Raw genomic sequence first — 17422 nt, 5'->3', positions numbered from 1 at the left:
CAAACGCCCTAAAGGGCTTGAAATGCTGTGTGATGTGGTTGATGTCTGTGTGGGTACTTCTTTTGTCATAGCCGCGCTGCCTCTCGACCATTACTCTCTGCCTTGTTCCTGGCATTAATACTGGCCCATTCTGCCATTCGTCAGAGCCATATACCGTGACAACGACGCATTCCCGGACACATCTTCCTAAGACCTTTTTCCCCCTTTCGACTCAGGAACCTGTTCCTACAGTATGTCGGTTTGATGAATGCTCACCCTGTATATGAGAGCTTGCTCCGCTTCCGCTTCTGCCCTCTAACTGATGTGGTGAGGCCCGATCGTTGAACAGCCATGACACTACTGCTTCAGTATTTCCGTCATGTCACTAACTTCCCAGTCCTGGCGGTACTGTATTGGTGTCTCAGCTTCACCATTCAGAAAACAGTTCTCCATTAAGAATTTCTCCATTCAGAAGAGAATTTTATTATCTCTTTAGTATTTAATACAAAAATTTTATATGTTGTAGCTTTCAGTTTTTTTATTTTAGATCTGAAGATGGCCATTTGAGAAAGTCGAAATCGATAATATGGAAAGGTAGTTGTGATTGTATCTGAAAATAAAAAGAAGTTAGTTGTACATTTTACATACAGCAACACTTCCAAATCCTGCTCTCGTGTCTGTATGAGGAGCAGTCATGAAAGCAAAATTAGTGTCCGACTCTCAATTATTAGTCTGTTTGGGAGGACTAGTCATCACAAAACTAATCCGACTGGTATACGACTGGCAAAGTATGTTCAGACTTAAAGAAGGACGTAATAATTACAGCTGTACAGGAATTACATCCTGACAAGTACGCATTTCACAGAAACGCCAGTTTAATTAATTGTCGTTTAAAAATGCTGCCAGAAATTATTTCCATAATAACAGGAACACTAGAAGAAACTGACCACAGTGCCGCGACTTTCGGTTGAAAATGTACTCCCCTGTACTAGAATTACCTATTGTGTACACGAGCACAGGTTGTGATGCAGTTACGTCAATGTACGGAAGCTTGGGTGTGGCCCTGAGTCGTGCACAAATAGCCAAAGTGGTGAAAGCGACAGCCACCACAAAACACGAAGGCCATATTCGCAACTGCGAATACAGTTTATGTACGTCATAATGACTGTACTGGTCGCAGTGCGTGCATGTCGGAAGGAACATCGCCTCGTTATTCTTAACAACACACGCTCTGCAATATTGTATCGAAGACCTACATCTACATCTACATTTATACTCCGCAAGCCACCCAACGGTGTGTGGCGGAGGGCACTTTACGTGCCACTGTCATTATCTCCCTTTCCTGTTCCAGTCGCGTATGGTTCGCGGGAAGAACGACTGTCTGAAAGCCTCTGTGCGCGCTCTAATCTCTCTAATTTTACATTCGTGATCTCCTCGGGAGGTATAAGTAGGGGGAAGCAATATATTCGATACCTCATCCAGAAACGCACCCTCTCGAAACCTGGCGAGCAAGCTACACCGCGATGCAGAGCGCCTCTCTTGCAGAGTCTGCCACTTGAGTTTGTTAAACATCTCCGTAACGCTATCACGGTTACCAAATAACCCTGTGACGAAACGCGCCGCTCTTCTTTGGATCTTCTCTATCTCCTCCGTCAACCCGATCTGGTACGGATCCCACACTGATGAGCAATACTCAAGTATAGGTCGAACGAGTGTCTTGTAAGCCACCTCCTTTGTTGATGGACTACATTTTCTAAGGACTCTCCCAATGAATCTCAACCTGGTACCCGCCTTACCAATCTTCCAGAGAAATGTAGAAATATGTCTGGCTAAACTGACCTTACGACTTATCTCAGTACACAGACTGACAAAAGTAAGAGGTACTGTTGTACTACTCGTAGATTTAGAGAGAACTTTTGACAATATTGACTAGAGCACACTCTACCAAATTCTGAAACAAGGATGGAATACAGGGAGCGTAAGGTCATCTGAAAGTTGTACAGAAACCAAACTAAACTTTTAAGAGAAGAAAAACATGACAGATGCGTAGTAGTTCAGAAAGGAATAATACAGGGTCACAGCCTATTCGTAAGATTATTCCTTAAGTATACTAAGCAAAAATAAATAGGAAAGCGAATACAGACAGAATAAAAAAATGAGTTTTGTTAATGGTATTGTAATTATAACACGCACCATAAACGACATTTATTGAAAAATATATTATAAGATTAACATCTACAAAAGTAAAAAAAAAATAGACGATGGAGTGTTGTCCAACTAAACCAGGACGTTGCTGATGAAACTTGATTCGTGAATGACAGGCTACAACCGTAGATGATTTCTGCTGTTTAAGCATAAAAAAAAATTGACGATGGAAGAATTAGAGAGAATGTAAAATGCGACTAGCAGTATCAAGAAAGCTGTTTTTGGAAAAAACAAAATTGTAGCTTCGAATATAAGTTTAAGAGAGGGGAATTCTCTTCTGAAGGCGTATTTTTCTGCCATGTGCAGAAACAAAACGTGGACGTTACGAGGTTCAGAGGTGAAAAAACTAGAATCTTCTGAAATTTGATGCAGGACAAGAATGTTGAAGATTAGATGGGGAGAGCAAACTAAATGTGAAGAAATGGTGCATCGAATTGGGAAAAAAGAAATGTATGGCATAATTTGACTAAACGAAGTGACTGATCGATGGGGCACATCCTGAGGCATTAAGAAGCAATCTAGGGGGGTCGATCTAGAAGTAATGCCTCCTATTTTCATTCATGGAAACTTCAGGAGATACATAAATCATAACAGCACAGCTAAATAGAGCAATATTTCAATTGCAGACTGTCATTTTCCCACATAGTCACCACCAATCGTTATCATTTTTGCCAAAGATCAATCAGAACCTGCATGCTGCGCTTGTATAAATTGGAACCAACTGAAGCTAACTACTTCCTTACAGTTTTGATCACAGCATTCCATTCTTGAAATTGTTCGCCACGTAGTCCATCTTTCAGATGCCCAAAGAGATGGAAGTCTGAAGGCCCTAAATCGGGACTGTACGGTGGATGCGGTAAGACGCTTCAGCCGAATTTTTCAATGAGTTGCGTGGCTGCAAAACTGGTGTGCGATCTGGCGTTACCATGTTGCAGCTGAAAGCTGATATTCTTCTCTGGCCTCACCCTCGAAATTCGGGCTTCCAGGTTAGTCAGTGTCGTCTTGTAGCATGCTGAAATGACAGCTTCTCCAGGCTACAGGTCATCCAAAAGAACAATACCCTGACTACCCAAGAGAACTGTGCACATCACTTTGCCTGCAGACTGCCGTGTCTTCAATTTCTTCTTTGACAGAGGATTCGAATGTCGCGATTCCGTGGATTGTCTTTCGGATTCCGTCTTGTAGTGGTGACACCACATCTCGTCTCCAGTGCTATTCAGAAAACTGTCACTTCAGCTTCATAATGGTGCAGCAGGTTCCTGACAGATTTCCATTCGACGAGTTTTTTGTTCTTCTGTAAGCATCCGCTGGACCTATCTCGCACAGACTTTGCGATAACCGATCTTTTCCAACATTGTTTCCAAGACGTTACAGCCAACATTTAGCTTCGCAGACAATTCTCTGGTCATTATCCGCCGCTCAGGACGGATGAGTTGATCAAGACCCTCTTCATTGAGACGGATGACAGCTGTGAAGGGTCGACCAAACCGTGACTTTTCTCAACCTTCAAAATGCCGTATCCATCACCTCACATTGCTCACGTCTATTGTATGGTCTCCATACACCTTTAGCGAGCGTCTATGGATTTCAATCGGTACAGTATCTTCAGCAGTGAGGAATTCAGTCACAATTCCCTGTTTTATACGCGCGTGCATATCAGACTCCATTTTGGAACACTTCTTTCCTGGTGTCAAATACTGCAGAACAACGGAACCATCTGCAAATGAAAGTGGAAGGTTCAACCATTAGCACTACACCATCGACATCTGGCGCGAACATCCAAAGTCACCACGAAAAACAGGGGGCATTACTTTCGGAGCGATCCTCGTATTTGTTAATGGAGGGATGTTTCATGGGTCGAAAGTGTACGACACGTAGACATGATCGAATGGACGTGGGGTTGCAGTAACTATGAGGAGACGAAAAGACTTGCACATGATCAGGACTGTAGACCACAACATAAAGACCGCACGCAGATTCCAGTTCGCAATACTCCGTGAATGTGTGTGTATTCTCATAAAATCAGCCGTACCATAGCATAAGTCTCTGATATCACCACTTGTCATGAAGCTTGTCCCTTCAGGAGACTCCCCATCCGATTTCTGATATATGTCAGCTTCCGGTTTCATAACAAATCAAAACCATTTGCTGTCATTTTCTATTTTCTAAAGAGAGAGCTCTTTAACATAAATAAATGAATTACCGATATTTTAAGACCTTAAGCTCCTCGTAATATACACTCCTGGAAATTGAAATAAGAACACCGTGAATTCATTGTCCCAGGAAGGGGAAACTTTATTGACACATTCCTGGGGTCAGATACATCACATGATCACACTGATAGAACCACAGGCACATAGACACAGGCAACAGAGCATGCACAATGTCGGCACTAGTACAGTGTATATCCACCTTTCGCAGCAATGCAGGCTGCTATTCTCCCATGGAGATGATCGTAGAGATGCTGGATGTAGTCCTGTGGAACGGCTTGCCATGCCATTTCCACCTGGCGCCTCAGTTGGACCAGCGTTCGTGCTGGACGTGCAGACCGTGAGAGACGACGCTTCATCCAGTCCCAAACATGCTCAATGGGGGACAGATCCGGAGATCTTGCTGGCCAGGGTAGTTGACTTACACCTTCTAGAGCACGTTGGGTGGCACGGGATACATGCGGACGTGCATTGTCCTGTTGGAACAGCAAGTTCCCTTGCCGGTCTAGGAATGGTAGAACGATGGGTTCGATGACGGTTTGGATGTACCGTGCACTATTCAGTGTCCCCTCGACGATCACCAGTGGTGTACGGCCAGTGTAGGAGATCGCTCCCCACACCATGATGCCGGGTGTTGGCCCTGTGTGCCTCGGTCGTATGCAGTCCTGATTGTGGCGCGCACCTGCACGGCGCCAAACACGCATACGACCATCATTAGCACCAAGGCAGAAGCGACTCTCATCGCTGAAGACGACACGTCTCCATTCGTCCCTCCATTCACGCCTGTCGCGACACCACTGGAGGCGGGCTGCACGATGTTGGGGCGTGAGCGGAAGACGGCCTAACGGTGTGTGGGACCGTAGCCCAGCTTCATGGAGACGGTTGCGAATGGTCCTCGCCGATACCCCAGGAGCAACAGTGTCCCTAATTTGCTGGGAAGTGGCGGTGCGGTCCCGTACGGCACTGCGTAGGATCCTACGGTCTTGGCGTGCATCCGTGCGTCGCTGCGGTCCGGTCCCAGGTCGACGGGCACGTGCACCTTCCGCCGACCACTGGCGACAACATCGATGTACTGTGGAGACCTCACGCCCCACGTGTTGAGCAATTCGGCGGTACGTCCACCCGGCCTCCCGCATGCCCACTATACGCCCTCGCTCAAAGTCCGTCAACTGCACATACGGTTCACGTCCACGCTGTCGCGGCATGCTACCAGTGTTAAAGACTGCGATGGAGCTCCGTATGCCACGGCAAACTGGCTGACACTGACGGCGGCGGTGCAGAAATGCTGCGCAGCTAGCGCCATTCGACGGCCAACACCGCGGTTCCTGGTGTGTCCGCTGTGCCGTGCGTGTGATCATTGCTTGTACAGCCCTCTCGCAGTGTCCGGAGCAAGTATGGTGGGTCTGCCACACCGGTGTCAATGTGTTCTTTTTTCCATTTCCAGGAGTGTATTTGTCAACTATGATCATCGCCATTCGGCCAGTGTGTTTGGTAGAAATTACGGCGAGGATCCAGCTGCTGTAGAAGGCTTAAGATGATAATCGAACGACAGTTGGCCTTAGAAGGCCGAAATACATATCAGTAAAATCAGATATTAAGATATTCACGACAACATTATGAAAACTGACTAAATTTTTCCTTTGGCTCACTTGGGTTAACGATAGTAATCAATTACAATAACTGGTTCACTCTAAGATCCAAACAACAATGTTTCAGTGTAGTTTTTATAGTGCTGAATCTATATAAGTGAGTTTTCACAGGTCTAGAAGCTGAGACGAAAGTAGCACATTTACATGAACAATAATGTCGGCACAGCATCATAGTAATCCATTTCATCAGGAAACTGATGATACGAATACTGTTGAATGATCCTCTGTGTAATTTAGCAGCGTCAGTTAAATCCAAACTCTTTGAAGAGCTGTGATGTATAATGATAATGTCTGAGGACAGGTTGATGCAGCTCTCCATGCCCCTCTATACTGTGCAAGCCTTTTCATCTCAGAACAACTACTGCAATCTAAATCCTTCTGAATCTGCTTACTGTATTCACCTCTTAGTCTCTCTCTACGATTTGTACCCCCCCCCCCGCTCTTCCATCCCCCTCCTCCCCCCCCCCCCCCCCACATACACACACACTTCCCTCGAGTACTAAACTGAACTGGTGATCCGTTGTTCAGAATTTCTTCCAGTAGTCGTTCCCTTCTTCTATTCAGTACCTCCTCATTAGTTAAGTGACCTATCTATCTAATCTTCAGCATTGTTCTGTAGTATCACATTTCAAAAACTTATGTTCTCTTCTTGTCTAAACTGTTTATCGTCCATTGTCACTCCCATGCATGGCTATATTCCATACATTCTAACATAAATCTATATACTATTTTAACAAATTTCTCTTCTTCAGAAGTATAATATAGCAAATTTAACTGTAATTCAAAGATATCTTCTTTGAAGTTTAGTGAGACCTGTGTTAATTAGCAATTATTAAGTAACTGATTCTTTTCAAGGAAACAGGACAGTGAAAGTCAGCAGTAAAATTCTAAATACTTGTAATTATAGCTCATTAACTTCATTTAGGTATCAAAAATATGTACTATGTATTTGATTTATACCTAGACGTAATATGGCCCTAAAGGCAACAATAACAACATGGCATTACGTACACAGATTGTGTAGTGAAGTATATCGTAGCCACTGCTCATGGAATGCAGTACACATGATGTTACAGCTATCACAAACGCAACTCCACTAATCCCATCTTTCAGAGCATTTGAATGAGTGCAGCTGTTGTACACATCCCATTGCGTCATTAGTGTTCCAGTCGCTGACCAGTGTGCAGTTGCCATTTGCAACAACAGTAGGAGCAGCACTTATTGTTAGTTTGTACAGAGCAGTTAGTTTAGTTGCTTTGTTTCGTGCTTTTGAGTGGAATTGAATAATAGCTATTTATTTCTCTTTCTACTTTTTCATTTGTAATTATTTGTGTATTTAATCAGCTTTATTGTTGTATTATCCTAGTAAGGTGTTGTTTTGTCCGAACAAAGGATGAGGGGTGTACTTCAGAATGCTGTTGACCGTGGCGTCGACCATTTGGCACACGTAGCAAATGGTAGGAAAATATAAACTTTGCAGCCGACGACACCCAGTGAATACAGAGCAATTCCACTTCCTGACTGCCTAACACCAAATTTTAAAACGAGATCGTGAACGTAGTAATCATCAATACTTGACGCACAATTCAGCTGAGATGGACATGAATCAGATATTTCCAACAGCGCGTCTCATCAAAAATTATAATGCACTCCTAATGGATGTTAAAGCATGTTGTTGAGAATATTCTAGACTTCTTCAATGACAGATAATGCTTTATCTTTTACCTGATGTTTCTCAGACGTACCACCAGTTAGAAACTCTTGGCGTATACTTATCCGAAATTCTCTGTCATTGTATTCAATGAGTCAGTACTAGTTAACTACGAAAATAGATCGAAACAGGCATATAGGAAAGCAGTGCAGAAAGTAATTCACTAACTCTCATCGTTCGAAGTTGGATTCTTATCCTGATTCAGCCACTCAGATGCAGACTTTCTGTTGTTTTGCTAAACGGCTTACAGCAATTGCTGAGGTGGCTATACAGAAACTTCCCGGCCATATGCTTGTCACACCTATCGATACTAGTAATTTCAATGTGGTTCATTACTTGTTACTTTATGTATAAGATGTATATACAGATCTTTTGAACACTGACGCAGTAATTACTAGGTGTCTCCTAGATTTACTGCCTTTAATATTTCACAATTATTTAGCTGTGTTGTCAGTTCGACTAATACGTATAGTTTAATTAGAAGTCAATTTAGATTTTAAAAATTTAGTAAGAGTGTTACCGAAGAACGGTAATGTTGCAGGTTAATCTTAGTGTAGCACACAATTTTAATCTGTCACGAAATTTTAAAAAAATACGCGCTCCGCTGAAGACTAAAAGATTCATTTTGAGAACTTGCTTACTAAACGTATTAAATGCGATGTGCAAAGAAAAAGACTGTTTCTTGAGAGCAGGGAGCTTTTTCTTCATTATTATTTTCCAGTAGTGATTCAAGAATTTTCAGCAAATCTTAAATGTCAAACGTGTGTAAATGTTTCTGCCTTTAGCCTTAGTAACATGGTTATCGCCAGAGAGACGAGCTTTGGAACTAAAAGTGTACACATTGTTGATGATGACTAAATTGTAGAAAAAAATTATTGACATCGTCCTCATGAGTCCATAGCTTTTTCTCTTCTTGAGCCTCTTTTTCACCACTCTTTTAGCTCAGGAAATCGCTATGTAATGAAAGTAAACGGACACCAATATTCTCAGGGAATTTCAGTAAAGCGCTGTGTCGTCAATCGCATTCGCGGCAATGCGGATTCATCGTTCTGTGTAGTCCGCCGACATGCCCCGAACGGTCATTTTATTCTTAGAATGCATACGCACTGTCATTTGCGATAAGAGTTGTCATCAAAGATTATTGTCTGTCGACCCAGTGACATCATTTGAACATTCAACCGTTATCGTGAGACATATAACACTAGAGACATACAGTATGTCGCAGCGTTCGCCTGCCGTCGAAAATACCAGTTGCTGATTTCTACCAGCAGGTCGTGCCTCGTGGTACGCCTACAGGAATGAAGCAGAACTGTGCGCTTTCATTTTTGGAACTGTGTCCACACAGACAGTGCGAACACTCTCCACAAAAATTATATCTTCTCTTGGGGTCCATTACGCAGAACAGTAAACAAAAGAAAAACGATTGGTCAAGTGCGAGTGGGACCCGATAGCGAGAAGATTTAATAAAACGTTTTTATTAACTAACTAAAAAGTGACTACAACTTACATTTTACTTTGCATGCAGTACTGTTTGTCTATTATGCTTTTGACAGATGATGAATGTAATGCATATTCAAAAAGGAAAAGATGTTTTTATGTAATATAATCACACATTAACAAGTTTCATACTTTTCGCTATACTTGTACCGTGCAACCTTGCTTCCTGCCAAAGTTCATGATTCTAGGTCAACGAGAAGCAAGGCTACTTCCGTAGGTTTTGTTGAAGGAGTTTGCAAGTATCAAAATATGTGACATAATGACCGAATATTTTGACTGCATTGCCAAAAGCTTACATTTTTTCACCACCAATGGACCATAGACCTTAATTTGTGACATAAATTTGAAATTGCTACGTCTACCTGTTCTTAACAGGTGAACAGACAGATAGATAAACAGTTAAAACATTTTTTGTGTTACATAATTACAAATTAACCATTTTAGAGTTTTTTTCTACACCTTTATTGTGAAACCGCGCTTATCACCAAATTTAATGATTCTAGGTCAACGGGGAACACCATATAGGTTTTGATGAGAGAGTCTTCGAGTATCAAAATATGTGACATAAATTGATTGCATTGACTTAGAAGCTTATACGTCTTACACCGCCAAGGGACAATAAACTTTAATATTTGACATAAATGTGAGCTTGATACGTCTATGAGTTGCTGAGTAAAAGGGTTCTTGACAGTCGGACAGACATACAGACAGACAGATGGGCTACATCTTATAAGGGTTGCGTTCTTACAGATTGGGGCACGGGATCCTATAAACAGGTCTCTAGTGTGGGAAGTAGCTGGGAAAGGCAATACCAAGAATAAAAAGTTGCTGTAATGGAATCGGCGAAAGCTGATCCACGACAGTTGCAGTGGGAAGCACAAGGCAGCTTCGCGGGTCTACCTTAATAATGTACCGCGTTTTTGTAAACGACTTATGGCGACCCCACATTGTTGTCTCAGCTCTGTAGACGACTACTGTTTTCGCCTGCGGCTGTTTGCGCTTCGCAGCTGAAAGCTGGTAAAGCTGGGCTCGTATGACGGCGATGTCCCACACACCTGTCATGCACTGTGCGAATCGAACGGCCAATGTAAGCTTTCCCACATTGACACGGTATTTTGTACACACCGGGTTTCCTAAGCCCCAAATCACCTTTCGCACAGTGCATGACAGATGTGTGGAACATCGCCGTCATAGGACACTACAACAGCCGGAAAAATCGGCAGTATCAGGACACTGCTTAAATGATGGACACAGTATGAAATTTGATGAAACTCTGGTAGTTGCCAACATGTCTGGTCTTTGGAACAGTGTCTATAAAGAGGCGATTGAAATTAGGTTGGCTGATAATTTAATTAACGGATACAATGGGTCTCCTCTTAGCAAGACGTGGAATCCTGTATTGTCTCGCATCAAAATTGAACGTTCTTCGGTGCGGCCCTGAGTGCGATATATCGTTGCCAGTAGTGTTCCCCTAAAGACGGCGCCATCTCCCTGTCTTGGGGGGCAGCAACCGTGATGGGCGGCGCATGCGCCGTTTACTGAACGGTGGCCTATATAGGAAGTCGATTTGCAGTCTGGCGTCAGTTCTCAGCGGGACTCATCAACAGAAACAGCATTTTCCTGAAGATGGCGACCAGTTGGATCGCCGAAATATCGAGTCAAGTTGATTTCAGGATCCGGCAGCAAACCCGAAGAGACTTTCAAGAATCAGAGGGATGTAGGTTGCAGTAGTTACTTAGAGATGGAGAAGCTTACACGGGATAGAGTAGCATGGAGAGCTGCATCAAACGAGTCTCTGGACTGAAGACCACAACAACACAGTGACTGATACTGGTGTAGACATCTGAACCAGCTAACATACATGATGTGTATTTAACGCAACCGTGGAACTTAGTGTGTTACTGCTGTCCTGTATTCCATGAATAATTATCTCGTCTAGACTCAATATTAAATCCGAATCTTGTTTCCTTTGAGACTGTCTGAAATGTGTTGTCTGAAACATGAAATATTGTTAGTGTTCTATTGTCCCAGTTATACAGTTATATAAAACGTCATTCGAAGCATCTCCATAAAATACTTTTGAGGAAACTATTTGGTTTCTACTGTCTTAAAATTTTAATAGTTTTTCTTTGTAGTTCTATGATATGGGTTATTTATAGTGTTGCAGAAGTTTTGTCCGCCATGAAATAGATTGAATCATTTTCCTTTGAAACATTAGAGAGGATAACTCTATGGTCCTGAGAAGCATAATTTCTCCCATTGAAAATTTGTCGTGATCTACATAATACATTAATTTCCGTTTTCTGCTTTTAAATAGACGACGTCGTACCTGACATCTCTGAGCTGTACGTTTGCTTGTCCCAGTACGACCATGTCTCTCATGATGAACTTGAGCCCTTTGTCGTCCACCACCATTTCCGTAATCTGCTGTGGATCCATGGGTAAAAGTCTGATGCTCGGATCACCTGCCAGAGCAAGGAAACACAGATTTAGCAAGAAATGTCACTACGTTTATTGTAACTATGAATGCACAGATCTCTACTGTGTCCCAATATCAAATTTCGTAAATCTGTTACTTTCTAGATTGCGTCCAGTCACTATGTTCCTTATTAAGCTTTCTCTCTCTCTCTCTCTCTCTCTCTCTCTCTCTCTCTCTCCCTCTCTCTCTCTCCTTCTCTCTCTCTCTCTCTCACACACACACACACACACACACACACACACACACATATGATTACTCTGCTGTTCACAATAAAGTGCCTGGCAGAGGGTTTAATGAACCACCTTCAAGCTGTCTCTCTACGGTTCCACTCTCGAACGGTGCGGGGAAAACGAGCACTTAAATTTTTCTGGTCGAAGCCTCATTTCTCTTATATTATCGTGATCATCATTTCTTCCTATGTAAGTATGTGCCAACAGGATGTTTTCGCAATCAGAGGGGAAAACTGGTGATTGAAATTTCATGAGAAGATCCCGTCGCAACGAAAAACGCCTTTGTTTCAATGATTGCCACTCCAATTCACGTATCATGTCTGTGACACTATCTCCCCTACTTCGCAATAATACAAAACGAGCTGCCCTTCTTTATACTTTTTCGATGTCATCCATCAGTCCCATCTGATGCGGATCCCACAACGCATAGGAATACTCCAGAATAGGGCGGAGAAGCATGGTGTAAGCAGTCTCTTTAGTAGACCTGTTTCATCTTTTAAGAGTTCTGCCAGTGAATCGCAGTCTTCGGTTGGCTGAACACACATCATTATCTATGTGATCGTTCCAGTTTAGGGTGTTTGTAATTGTAATCCCCAATTATTTAGTTCAATTTACAGCCTTCAGATTTGTGTGACTTATCTCGTAATCGAATCTTAGCGGATTTCTTTTAGTACTCAAGTGAATAACTTCACACTCTTCTTTATTCAGGGTCAATTGCCACTTTTCGCACCATTTTGCAATTCGTTTTGGTCTGATGACTTTACAAGACGGTAAATGACAGCATAATCTGCAAACAATCTAATACGGCTACTCAAATTGTCTCCTGTGTCATTAATACAGATCAGGAACAATAGAGGGCCTATAACACTTCCTTGGGGAACGCCGGATATTACTTCTGTTTTTCGCGATGACTTTCCGTCTATTACTACAAACTGCGACCTTTCTGACAGGAAATCACGAATCCAGTCGCACAACTGTGGCGATATTACATAGACACGCAGTTTGGTTAGAAGACGCTTGTGAGGAATAGTGTCACAGAATGCCTTCTAGAAATCTAAAAATATGGAATCAATTTGACATCCCCTGTCGATAGCACTTATTATTAAATGAGTATAAAGAGCTAATTGTGTTTCGCAAGAACGATATTTCCTTAATCCGTGCTGACTACGTGTCAATAAATCGTTTTCTTCGTGGCACTTCATAATGTTCGAATGCAGTATATGTTCCAAAACCCTACTGTAAATCGACGTTAGTGATATGGGTCTGTAATTTAACGGATTACTCCTACTTCCCTTTTTGGGTATTGGTGTCACTTGAGAAATTTTCCAGTCTTTAGGTACGGATCATTCTGTGAGCGAGCGGTTGTATATAATTGCTAAGTATGGAGCTATTGTATCAGCATACTTTGAGAGGAACCTGACTGGTATACAATGTGGACCGGAAGCCTTGCTTTTATTAAGTGAATTAAGCTGCTTTGCGACCCCGAGGATATCTATTAGTATGTTTCTCGTCTAGGCAGTTGTTCTTGATTGGAATTCAGAATCACGTTACATACAATAAAATTACTGCCAGATGCTCAAGTTCTGAAACAATGCTTCATGTGTGACTTCACAACTGAAAGATGAACGAAATGTGATATCATAAACCAACAAGTTCACTGAGGCGGGATAAGTCACTGGATACCTCCTAACACCTTGCCGTACCTCCTTTTGCCCCTCGATTATGTCCCATAAATGTTCGATAAGTGGCCATATAATTCGCTAGATCTGTCCAGAATGTTCTTCAGATCAATCGCGAACATTCGTGGCCCAGCGAAATGTCGCATTGTCATCTGTAAAAATTCCATCGTTGTTTGGGAACACAAAGTACATGGAAGGTTTCAAATGGTTGACAATTAGTCGAACATAATCATTTCCAGTCAATGATTGCTTCAATTAGACCATGAAAACACAGCCCCCACCATTATAGGTCACCCACCAGCTTGCACAGTGCCTTGTTAACAACTTGGGTCCTTGGCTTCGTAGGTTCTGCTCCACACTGGAGCTCTACCATCAGCTCTTATCAACTGAAATCGGGACTCGTCTGACCAGGCCACGGTCTTCCAGTGGTCTGGGGTCCAGCCGGTGTGATCACGAGCCCGGGAGAGGGGCAGCAGGCGATGTCGCGCTGTTAGCCAAGGCACTCGCGTCGGTCGTCAGCTGTCACTGCCCGTTAACGCCAAATTTCGCCGCACTATCCTAACGGATATGTTCGTAGTACGTCCCACATCGATTTCTGCACTTGTTTCACGCAGTCTTGTTTGTGTGTTAGCTCTCACAACTCTGCGCAAATGCCGATGCTTTCGGTCGTTAAGTGAGAGCCATCGGTCACTACGCCGTCCGTGATAATAAGTAATGCCTAAAATTTGGTATTCCCGGCCTTCTTCACACTGTGATATCGGTATATTGAATGCCCTAACGATTTCGGAAATGGAATGTCCCATGCATTTAGCTCAAACTACCATTCCGCATACAAAATCTGTTAATATCCGTCGTGCGGCCATAATCACGTCGGAAACCTTTTCACATAAATCACCTGAATACAAATGACACCTCCGCCAATGCGCTGCCCTTTTGTACCTTGTGTACGAGACACTACCGCAATCTGTATACATGCAGACATGTCGCTATCCCGTGGCTTTTGTCACCTCATTGTAGTAACACAAATCATGTCATAAAATCGCAACTACCAAAATACTCTTGTATGTATTTTGTATAGTACTGTAAAACAGAAAATTCATAATTTTACGATATTGTTATAACGACTGTGATTTAGAAACAATCCGAAAACAATAAGTTGTTGCCAAAAAATTCGAATAGTTCTTGACCGATTTACTTCAGATTTTTACGTAATACTCTAAAAACATTCATACAGACATAAGCTTTATATTCTTTAAAACAACAGTGTACATGCTTTCAGTAAAACCCGAATACAATAAAAAGAATGCTGTGCCGTGAAAATGGGCAGTTTAAGTTTCTTTCTCATAGTCAGCTTTAACTACGATGGGAGGCATTTAAACCAGTAGACAAACTGTTTCTCCTATATATATTCTCAGACCATACACATAATATTTTAAAAAATTGTATGGACAATAATGTGATGTTTTGGTTTTTGCCTTACGGTTGCTTTTAACAGAAAGCAGGAAAGTCGTATTTATAGCTTATCGGACTGCGTTTAGAATACTACCACAGATTCCTAATCGTCCGAAACTTTGAAATTCTTCCCATTCGCAAACTGAAACAATATGGAAAACAATCACTGAACCTGCTATCGTCACGACCCAGCAGCTCTCATACCCGCATATGCCAACGATCCCAGCCGATTTACGTACTCATTTCTATCGACTTCAGTTTCCATTCAAGGTTTTGTGTACAATGACAAAAGGTTCAAGGTCAGAGAGTGGGGGGGAAGAGAAGACGCACAAAGAGGGGTGCAAGAAATCGACATAGTGAGGGAGAAGGACAGGGAGAGAGAGACGAGGGAGGAGGAGATTGCCTATGCAAACCAGTGTAGTGAGGGGATCAAGTACATTGAGATGAAGTAGAACGAACCTGAAAACGAAAATTGAGCTTGTCATGTTTGCGTAAACCACAAAACCATCATTCTGGAACGGGTTATGTCAGAGTTCTCCTTAGAGACGAGTAAGTAGAATTGTCAATATTGTCCTAAGGTCTTGTAACGTCAGTGTGTGGTAAAGTATCTATAAACTACAGATATAATGATTTTGGAACGTTGTTATGGAGTTCTTGCCAACCTTATTAGTTAATGTGCAAGTGTAACGAAGATTTATAGATATCAGTATTAAACGCGGAAAGTACTAAGATGTTAGACCTGTAGAAACTGTTGGAAAAAATCGAAGAGCAATTATTTTTTTCACATAAAACGGTATTGCGTCAAGTACACCACATTACGGGAGAGGTTAGGCTGCATACCAAGCAGTTTGTATTTCTCATTGCATTTCAGTGAAACAGAGAATAGACCGCCTACAAACATTTGTCGTGTGTTGTGTAGCGACTTGTTGAGAAACTATAAACAGGTATTATTAAGTACAAGTCAGTTTTGTGTCGATCAGCGTGGTAAAATGTACATAGTAACTCGAATGTCATACTGCAGGACACGTACAAAGTGAGCAGTTTTTGCAAATAGGAAAACTGCTTAGAACAATTGAAGAAAGGGGAACAATATCCTTAGATAAACTAAGGAAGACTGTTCTTTCATCGTTATATTCAAAAATGTAATCATTTATACTCACCTTTCACAAGATAGGGAATTGCAGCGCGACCATTCTTCAGAGCACATTCATTTGGGTTTGGGTCCTTCTCGCTGCAGGCTTTGAGGTATTGTGCTGAAACAGAAAGGTCTTATGTGGTACAAGAGCATTTTTCCCTTGGTACTACAAGATATAAACAAAAAATGCATCAAGGAACTATTGTTATGGTCTTCAGTCCAGGGACTGTTTTGATGCAGCTCTATATGCCAGTCTTTCCTGTGCCAGCCTCCCCATCTCTTTATAACTACTGTAACGTGCATACATTTGCACCTGCTAACTACATTCGACTCCCTATGCAGCCCCCCCCCCCATTCCACCCTCCCCCTCGCCCCACACACACACACACACACATCAAACTCACCTACTACTTTTATTCTTATATTCTAGTTTATTCTGATACTCTATTACAAGTGATTGATACTTGATAAAACAATTACGCCCCCCCGACCTGTCATCGTCAACTAAGAACTGTGGACCGTGCCAAAGTGGGTGGCTTTCTTTGCTCTACGACACAGATACAGATGTAGAGATGTATCTATGGAGAGTCCTGAGTAGCCTGTGATGCTGAAGAGGGACACTAGCCTCTACACTGAGGCAATAGTCTAGCTGATTGACTGATCTGTCCTTGTAACTTTGGCAACATAGCCTTTCTATATTGGTACTATCAATGGCTGAAAGAAAAGGGAAACTACTGCTATTATATTTAGTTCAAACCAGATATCTCTCATGTGTGGGTTATGGGATGATGTCCTCGTGGGTAAATTATTCCGGACGTAAAATAGCCCGGAGGTCTGGTACCGTGCGCCGCCGAATTTGAATCAGCGCCAGACATCATGGACGTCGAAGACCCCTAGATGTCTCTGCACCATCGCGCCGTAAGCCGTGGCGGCGTGCGCCTCCTGGCCTGCATTTATAGTGTGAGGGCGCCACAGTGGAACACGTGGTTCCAGCAGCCAATAGCGACACCCCTGATTGTGTATTTAAGCGCCTGCCTCTCGCTCAGCCGGCCTCATCTCCAGCAGTACTCCGCAAGGATACCGCCCTTCGATTGTGCCATTCCAGCACTAATCGAAGCGCTAGGTTTCAGGTGCCAGCCAGTCAGCCAGCCAGCCAGCCAGCCAGCCAGCGGTCCAGCCGAGCAGCAGCAGCAGCA

The 17422-nt window shown here is 42.7% G+C and overlaps 1 protein-coding gene across 2 annotated transcripts in view; it reads right to left on the bottom strand.

The window, feature by feature from the left end:
- Positions 1-17422, bottom strand: part of LOC126161832 (protein takeout-like) — a 181677-nt gene that overhangs the window by 134055 nt on the left and 30200 nt on the right. Inside the window, exons 2-3 of one of the 2 annotated variants that reach the window (XM_049917935.1) lie at positions 16252-16344; positions 11581-11716 (exon numbers count right to left, since the gene is read on the bottom strand). The exons of the other annotated variant lie outside the window; for it this stretch is intronic. Coding sequence (XP_049773892.1) covers positions 11581-11716; positions 16252-16344 — 229 coding nt within the window. The remainder of the gene's footprint in view (positions 1-11580; positions 11717-16251; positions 16345-17422) is intronic. 2 annotated transcript variants of the gene reach the window in all.

Source organism: Schistocerca cancellata, chromosome 2 (assembly GCF_023864275.1).
Source record: "Schistocerca cancellata isolate TAMUIC-IGC-003103 chromosome 2, iqSchCanc2.1, whole genome shotgun sequence".
Taxonomy (NCBI): domain Eukaryota; kingdom Metazoa; phylum Arthropoda; class Insecta; order Orthoptera; family Acrididae; genus Schistocerca; species Schistocerca cancellata.
This window is presented reverse-complemented; position numbering and strand designations above follow the sequence as displayed.